The sequence below is a fragment of the Petaurus breviceps genome, unplaced genomic scaffold (assembly GCF_028583685.1).
Source record: "Petaurus breviceps papuanus isolate PSGF00001 unplaced genomic scaffold, PetGlider_PUasm1.0 90897, whole genome shotgun sequence".
NCBI classification, from domain to species: Eukaryota; Metazoa; Chordata; class Mammalia; order Diprotodontia; family Petauridae; genus Petaurus; species Petaurus breviceps.
This window is the reverse complement of record NW_027187374.1, coordinates 6,199,093-6,207,844: the sequence shown is the minus strand read 5'-3', so window position 1 is coordinate 6,207,844 and position 8,752 is coordinate 6,199,093. Positions and strand designations below refer to the sequence as shown.

The 8,752-nt window shown below is 37.1% G+C and overlaps 1 protein-coding gene across 2 annotated transcripts in view; it reads left to right on the top strand.

The window, feature by feature from the left end:
* The window catches only part of URB1 (URB1 ribosome biogenesis homolog), a 110,061-nt gene that overhangs the window by 23,882 nt on the left and 77,427 nt on the right, over positions 1-8,752 (top strand). For both annotated transcript variants that reach the window (XM_069074896.1, XM_069074897.1), the window contains 4 exons: positions 1,671-1,866; positions 3,044-3,181; positions 5,039-5,212; positions 7,875-8,013. In XM_069074896.1, the coding sequence (XP_068930997.1) occupies positions 1,671-1,866; positions 3,044-3,181; positions 5,039-5,212; positions 7,875-8,013 (647 nt within the window). The remainder of the gene's footprint in view (positions 1-1,670; positions 1,867-3,043; positions 3,182-5,038; positions 5,213-7,874; positions 8,014-8,752) is intronic.

The window sequence follows — 8,752 nt, the reverse complement described above, 5'->3', positions numbered from 1 at the left end:
GGATGTTTTGTGTTGTTTGTGGTTGTTTTGATTGGTTATGGTTGTGGGGGTTGTGTGTTGTGTGGGTGGGGTGTATTTGTGTGGGGTGGGGGTTAAGTCAGTTCCCATGATAAATGTCAGGTCAGCAGGGCCGGTGGGGTGGTTGTATCTATGACATACGTTTAAGTTTAATCTCCATTATTAACATTTTTGTCAATAAATTATGATTTGTAGCTTTGCTAATTTCCAAGCTGTTAAAACTCACAATTTAAATTTTAAAATTTTGATTGAAAATTTAAAAATTGGTTCCTCTGAGTTGGCTCCAGCATAACCCCTTAAATAAGGAAAGAGAGCTCATGGGAACTGACTTAACCTCCCTTTATTGTTTTACTCAGAATCATCATAGGAGGCACATTAACTTTAAAAGTACTTTCCTAATATGGTGATTACACCATCTAATTTACCTTCTTTTCTTTTTTTTTTTTTTAAGCAATCGGGGTTAAGTAACTTATTCTAGGTTACACGGCCAGTTATTTCTGGGTGTGGTGCTGAGTATCTGAGCCCGGATTCGATCCCAGATCACCCCAACACTGGAGCCAGTGCTCTTACTCACTGAGCCACCTGGCCGCCCCAAATTTACCTTCTTGTCAAAATACTCATTATAAATGAGCTACAATGTCCTGGTTTATGAAAGCATGTTAAAAATTGTCAGTAAATGCCATAATAAAATAAAGATGGTGTATATGTATACATTATTAGCATATATATAGACACACACTACATATATGTGTGTATTATATGTGTGTATATACATACATGCACACATTTATTAAACTTTGTATTCTCCATAGTATCAAACAATCATATGAAATATTAATTTTTAGATACAGTGATAGAGGGGAAAGAGAAAAGAAAATTCCTAAAATGTATTTGCTACAACTTCTTTTACATCTCATTTTCTACATTATTATCATTAGTCCTTTCTATGGCTTCTAATTTTCATGATACTAAGTTTTTTTTATTGAAAGTTTGCTTGATTTAGAATAAGATCTACTTCTTCAGATATTTATTTTTTTATTTAGTCTCAGTATTTCCAGACCTAGACCAAGAAATTTCTTTTATGTGTTGCTAAAGACAGAATAGAGTACTCAGAAACAAGCAACTGAAGTCAGATAAGCTAGGTTGTACCATGCTACAAACTTTTTAGAAAAACCATTTGGGGGAAATAAGATATCTTAGACATTTTACTTATCTCCTTAAAAACTTTCTTGTAGGCTTAGGGTGGGTTTTTTCTTCCCAAACCTTTTCTCATTTCTTTTTTGGGTTTTTACTTAGATCAAACCAGATATGGAAGAGATAAAAAAGAAACAGAAATAGTTTTTTAATGTGCCTTTGGTGAGGGTAGGGTGAAGGATAAGGAGGAAAACAAAACAGATCAGTTTTCATCTATGTAGATGTAGCAAAATAAGATTTAAAACCTCCCAAAAGAATTGAAGTATCTCATCCTGAAACCTGGGGAGAACCCAATAGTCTAAATTTAATTCCTCCATGATTTAGTGTAGTGTTAGTTCAGAATTACCTTTTCCTCAGACCTATAGAGGAATTGGCATTTATTGTATTAACCTCTGGCTTTTGGAGTTTTTAAAAAGTTTTACACAGACCTGGTGTGTTTTTTTTCTATTATTTATCAGAGGAGGGAATTTGACTCTCTTGAACTTCTTAGTGGGTTTGAAGACAGCAGCGGATGATGACATGGTGGCTGAGCTTGTAGTGAGCATCCTGAAAGTATGCCCAGACTTACTCACTAAGTACTTTAAGGAGGTGACCTATTCCTTCGTTCCAAGGATGAAGTCGGCTTGGTTAAACAATATCAGGCTACTAAGGAAGGTAAGGAAAATGACTCTATTTGAAAAAGAAGAGTTTCGTTTTTTACTTCATCTGTGGTGTGGAACACTGAGAATTGCTGTGTTTGTACATATTCAGTTCCTTGTGTTCAAATGATCGAGAATGCCCTCCAGCTGTCCTTCAGCCTTGCTTTTACCAAGCAGATGCAACCTATCAACACAGAGAACATGCAGGGCACCCCATCAGGCCTAGGGGCTTGTGATAACTTAAAAAATTTCAGTGGTTGTGGATATTTTTCTTCCTTATTTAAACTTTAATAGTTTAAAACTACACTAAGCTTTTTGAGACACCCTGTATAATCCTTGACAATTGGAGACCCTGAAATGATTTACAGTCAGTCAGTAGTGAGTGCCATGGGGAATCAATCACAGGATTAATGGAAATGTCACTGGATTAGCAGAAACTTCATGCTTATGTTCTTTATTTTATTTTTAAAAAGGACCAGCTTGCCAAGAGAAGTATGCCTCAAGGTCTCCAGTGCTGGTGTCCATGATGAATGGCACAGGAAGGCAGTGTAGGAAGCAATTCTTAGAGAGAGAGAGAGAGAGAGAGAGAGAGAGAGAGAGAAAGAGTGTGTGTGTGTGTGTGTGTGTGTGTGTGTGTGTGTGTGTGAAAAAGAGAGAGAGAGCGCAGCCTCTGGGCCAAAATCAAACCCCACTACAGTAGACATATCTCTCATAGGTAGGTAGATGATTTAGCTCTCTTTCAACACTTCCAATAACTGTCCCATAAAGGTAACTCATAATTGTCTTTGTTCTTCCTTCTGTGGACTCAAATCTGTCTCCAGGGTGGCTAGGTGGCACAGTGAGTAAAGCACTGGCCCCAGAGTTAGGAGGACCTGAGTTCAGATGCGGCCTCAGACACTTAGCACATGCACACAAAAAAAAACTAGCCATGTAACCTTGGGCAAGTTACTTAACTCCAATTGCCCTCCAAAAGGCAAAAAACAAAACAAAACAAAAAAATATGTCTCTATATTTTCCATTGTTTAGTCCTTGTTTTATACTGCAGAGCAGCACAGAAAAAATCAGTTCCTTGACCTTTAATTTTGTAATTACTACTTAATCATAATGGTGCCATCATTTAATAATGGTGTGTAGAATTAGCCTCAGCATTTATTCTTAGCTCAGGCATTACCTAAACATTATTTCTTCTACAGATTTTTGAGGCTCAGCCAGAGATTTCTCCAGCATTTAAAACCAAAGAGTTTATACCCTTGTCTAGATTGCTTTCCATGGTTATGGTGACAACAGTACCTAATGTGTGCAACAAAATCATGTTTACTCAAGGATTAAAAGTAAGACAATTTTATTGCTGTTATTTTAGTTCTTGTTTTCCTCTAAATAGATTGTTGTATAGCTATTTTGAAAGTCATATGCTGATTGTATTTGTTTATATCTGTCATTTCATTGTTGGGTTTTTAGGAAGGAAATCTTACTTTGAATGCTATACTTTATTACATCAAACCAAGATTTCATTTGTGTGGGCACTCCTGTTCATGCAGGTTGCAGCTTCTTCCCATTTTAGTAGAGTGTTTGATGAGTTGGTATGTTGAGCTCTCTAATTATGAGCCTCTCCAGATTTAACAAGTTTAGTCTTTGGAGGACAAATCATTCAGTGAGGTAACAGTTACATTATAATCATATTGGCTCCTTTGAGATTGTGGGTTTAAAATTTCTTTTGGTACCTTTCCAGCATGTGGTCTGGGAGTGGGTAATGGGAAGAGACAGAAAGAGGTTGTAAGGGCACCAATGAAAAGGGACTTTTGTTCTGTTTGCCAAATAAGTGAAGTAAGGGCCCAGATAGTTTGCCCTGTTCTTTGTGGGAGACAATATTTTATCCTAGGGGCCTGGCATGAAAATATGTTCGTAAGGAATTTGTCAGATACCTCCTTTATAGGCAGGACTTGGAAGAGGATTTGAAGTTTCTGAAAAAGTTTGATCTTGCTGGCAGTGTTTATTCTCTTTTAAGATCTTAATTCTTACTGCCTCAGACAGTTAAGATTAATTTTATACCCTAAATACCTACTGTTAAAATTGCAAACAGAATTGTAGATGATAGCCTTCCTTATATGGATGACCCATTTCTCAGGATTCTTGCAAAGTTATTTTTCAAGGGAAATGTCACCGGCTATGGGTATTTTTGTACTTTCTGCTTTCTGATAGCTCTTGCCATGTGCAGTTTTGGGAGGAACCCTGATCCATAGGCAACAAACAAGAATTCTACTTTGGCCTTCTTACCTTTTTTTTCCTGACTGGGCTTTAAGAAATTTTTTCCATCCTTCATATATTTGTCATTTCTTTTTTGGAAGCAAAGCATGTAGTAGTTGGCTCATCACCTTGGTTCAAATACTTTGGTTTGTAAGTTTAAAGTTCATGTGGTCTCTTGACCTTTCTGCTTTTGATGTTATTACAAGGCAAGAGTTTTGTGATTAGTTAATGTAATATATAGTATATAGCTAATATATGATACGATAAAACCTCCATTAACTGTAATGCTAAGCAAATGTTAATATAACTAGATGACCACTTTATTATTTAAACTTTTGTTGAAAGTATTTCTACTTTCTATTTTCCCATTTTGGTAAGTATAGTATATTTTAAAGATTTGAGAGCCTTGCAGTGTTTTAGGATCATCACTTTGAATATCTGTGATTACTGTATAGAACTACTGACAAAGAAAATGTAGTATAGTAGAGTGAATGATTACTAGCTCCAGGACATACCTATGAAGTTGTTTTTTAAAATAAACCCAAATGTGAACTTGATGCTTTGACATTTGTGTATTTCTCTATAAGTAAAGTGGCAAAAATATTTCTAGTTGGTAGGGTTCTAGCTAATAAAGCTTTACTACTCTATGATAAAACACATTGTATCAAGAACATCATTGGTACATGGGTATCCCATGCTAGATGACTCCAGAAAAAGTTTGTCTTGTACCCTGAACCCATTCAGGAGTTTTCCCCTTCAAGGGAGAAAAAATCTCTGATTGGCTACCAAAGGATAGTCCTCTAAAGGGTCCCTGAGTTCTAAAAGTCTTACATTCTCACATGGGTTCTACTAGTTAGATCCCACCTTGTGAATTTACAGTCTGTCCAACAGTGTATTATAAAGAACTGTTGTTGATTGACCTTTTTCTCCTTCATTCCTCCCAGTTGGAAAACAAATCAGTAAATCACACAATTTTATCCCTTATTTCCACCATTTTGAAGAGAGCATTAAAAAACATTGATCACTGTCTCAATAAGGATGTATGGCAGGAGTCAAGCATCTACACACCTGCAATGATGGAAGAATTTGTGCATCTGTACAGAGAAGCTGTGAGCAAGGTAAGAAAGGAAACAGGGTGGTCCTTTTGAAAGTACTTTTAAACAAGTAAATAGCAGTTAACTGTGCTGCAGCTGTTGCAGGAAGGCGCTGTGTGGTCCTGAATGAAGGGCACCAGAAAACCAGGAGGTGGAGAAGCCTGGGATGGAGGGCCCTTACTTAGCCTAGCAGAGTGGGAATTGCGAGACAGAGTCCTGTTGTTTGGATTTGATCTCCTAGCTTTGTGATCATAGGCAAGTCATGGGGCCAACTGCAACTTCTTCAGTTTCTTTTACCTTTTACTGGTAAATGCAAGTATCCAGATACTCCAAAGAACAAAGGGTAAAAAGAAGAAAAATTGATGGATTATAGATGAAACCATAATTTTTTGTTCATTACAGTTTATATTTTTAAAGTAAAGATTAATTATAAGGTGACATGATGGTGTAATGGATAAAGAGCCACCCTCGGGGTCAGGAAGACCTGGCTTCAAATCCCAACTTTGACACGTACTGGCTATGACTTTCAAGGCCTCTGAAATTCCCTAAGACTAAGGTGAAGAGCAGCTCTGGATCTGCATTGGTAGAGGGAATGTTCTCACTGGGAACTCCTTACACCAGCATCTCCTTCTTCCCCCATCTTGTTTTGTTTCCTTCTGAACTTATTTTCTGTGTATTTATCTGAGTCTTATCTCTGCTACCCTTACTTAGGGAGTTTTGGTCGGTAAATAGATTATCTTGGTTTGACTTCTTTTACTTTGCATCACTTGGTGTGTCTTGCCATTTTTTTTGGGTATTTTTTATATTTTTGTCATTTCCTCCAGTGTGATAATACTCCTTTGCATTCAGATATCTCATTTTGTTTTACTGTTCTCCAGTAATTTGACAAAACTTGTTTCCAGTTTTTAATTATAAATTGTGCTGCTAAAGTACACTCAAATCTTTTCAAATGGGTCAATAATAATGAAGACAAAGATCAGTAGGAAGAGTTTTGTAGCTCTTATGAAATAATTCTACATTGTTTTCCAGTAAGATTGTATCAGTTCATAACTCTACTAGCAATATAATTTGTATCATGCTTTAAAGTCATATACATTATCTCATTTGAGCTTCTCTACTCCTTTGTTGTTACTGTTGTTGTTCAGTTGTGTCTGATTCTTCCTGACCCCATTTGGGGTTTTCTCAGCAAAGACACTGGAGTGGTTTGCCATTTCCTTCTCCTGATCATTTTACAGATGAGGAAACCGAGGCAAACAGGGTTAAATGACTTGCCCAGGGTAACATGGCTAGTAAGTGTTTGAGACCAGATTTGAACTTAGGAAGATGAATCTTTCTGATTCCAGATCTGTCTCTCTATCCACTGTGCCACCTAGACTTTCTTGTGCTCATATAGTTACTAGGTGTTAAAAGCAGAATGGTAATCTGGTCTTGCTGTCCAGTACTATATACCCCTGAGCCGTACTTCTTCAGAGTGGACCTGCTTTATTCCTTGGAGCCAGGAATAGCCAGGCCACCTTCCTCAAAGAGTTATTGTGAATGTCATGGAAAAAGTGCTTTGTAGATCCTTAAAAGTGCCATAGAAGTGTGAGCTAGAATTGTGCTGAATGTACTAAAGTGTGAGAAAGTGGTATGAACATTTTGATCAGCTTTTTTCATGTACAGTTTAGAAGCACAGGTGTTCTTTCCTCAGGCTACCAACAGGTTGTGTACCCAAAGTTCATTTTTAAGTCAGTTTTAAAAATTCATAGCCCATTTTCTTGAAGGGACTTCACAGTATTTTCCTGGAGAAATGTTATAAAGGGTAGTAATTCAGTACCTTTATAAGCCTTATAGAGGAAAAAGCCCAATGGAAAACTATGTATAATGAAGATGGATTAGTTCACCAGGAGAACATGGAAGATGGCAGGAAAGGGCTTCTCGTTGGCACTCTGAATTTTTGTCCTAGTCTTTTCTCCACTGTGACGAATGAAAAGTCTGAGAGACATAATTTCAGGGCAAGTAATAATTAATTTTATTAGTTATTGCTAGCAAAAAATTAATAAAATGATGGTCCCTGGATTTCTCTCATAAACCAAAGTGCCCCCCCCCCCCCCCCCCAATAACATAAAGTGCTTAAAAAAAAACCTTTGGAAAAGTGGGTATAACTTAGGGTAGAAGTCAGCTCTGATGGTTTAACAGTCAGTGCGGGCATGGACATATTACTGAAGAGGTGAATAAAAAGTCTTCAGCTCTTCCTGCTGAGAATGTGACCAGATCAATAGACCCAGCTACCTCCAGCAATCTGGAGAAAAGAATCCATCTCTACCCAGACTGGTTTGCCACTTTATAAGCTGGGTCATCCTACATTCTACTGGAAGATCCCAAGGACAGGAACTTACTTCCTAAGGGCAAGATCTTGCCTAGACTGTAAGGTCTTCTAGTTGGGTGGAGTCCTACCCAGTATCAAAAAGCATGTACTCCGAGCATCTGGGCAGTCTCATCTATCAGCAATGTCCTTCTGAGACTGACTGAATAACCTATGGGGATTGGTTTCTGAATGAAGACATAGAAAGGGAAAAGCTTAATCTTAATAATTGGTTATGAAGAATAATCATTTCTCTTACCACCCCAGCTACAGTGAGAAGGGAATATGTTGGTTCAGGAAATATACCGTTTGTGTTAACTCTGTTTTCCTTTTCTTGTGTAGCTTTTACCAGATCTGAACAATATTGTGTGTGTGTGGCAGTCACTTGGAAAGCAGAAAACAAATGAAGATGATGGGTTAGAAAAGAAAAGTTCACCTGAGGATGAAATGACTGAAACTACAGAAGTAGATCACAAACATGGCAAGTATATGAGTGAATCCTCTAAGTACAGGCAAATGACCTGTACTTTGCCCCCTAGAAAAAATCTGGAAAGCATAGTATAGCATTGAAAATATTTTTATTAAAAGACTTGTCGAGTAAGTCCTAGTTCTGGGTACTTCTGGCTTTTCAAAAACGTATACTGTACTTTTTTTTTTTACTTAAATTCTTTTGAGAGAAAAAATATGGAATAGATTAAATGATGATTCTATCTTGAGTCATTTGCATTGAAACATCAGTTTTCCTAAGTTATTTAATTTTCAAAGAATTAGATAAAAATAGCAGTTTTTGTCTCTAAACATTTGGCTTATAAAATAGATTCATGTTTAACATGTACTCATCATCAGCCCATCCTCACGCAAGTCACATTACCAGTCAGTTGCCAAATCTTACTATTTTTATCTTTGCAGCATTTCTTGTATATGAATCCTTTTCTTAATATTCAATAGCTACCACCTGAATTTAGGCCCTCATCACTTCTCATCTGTACTATTTCAGTAGTCTCTTAGTTGGTCTTTCTACTTTAAACTTCTCTCTATTCCAATTCTTCTTCCGCATAACCACTAAAGTGATTTTTCTTTTTTTTTTAAAAGCAATTGGGATTAAGTAACTTGCTCAAGGTTACACTGCCAGTTATTTCTGGGTGTGGTGCTAACTTTCTGAGCCCAGATTTTATCCCCAGGTCATCCTGACACTGGAGCCGGTGCTCTTACTCGCTGAG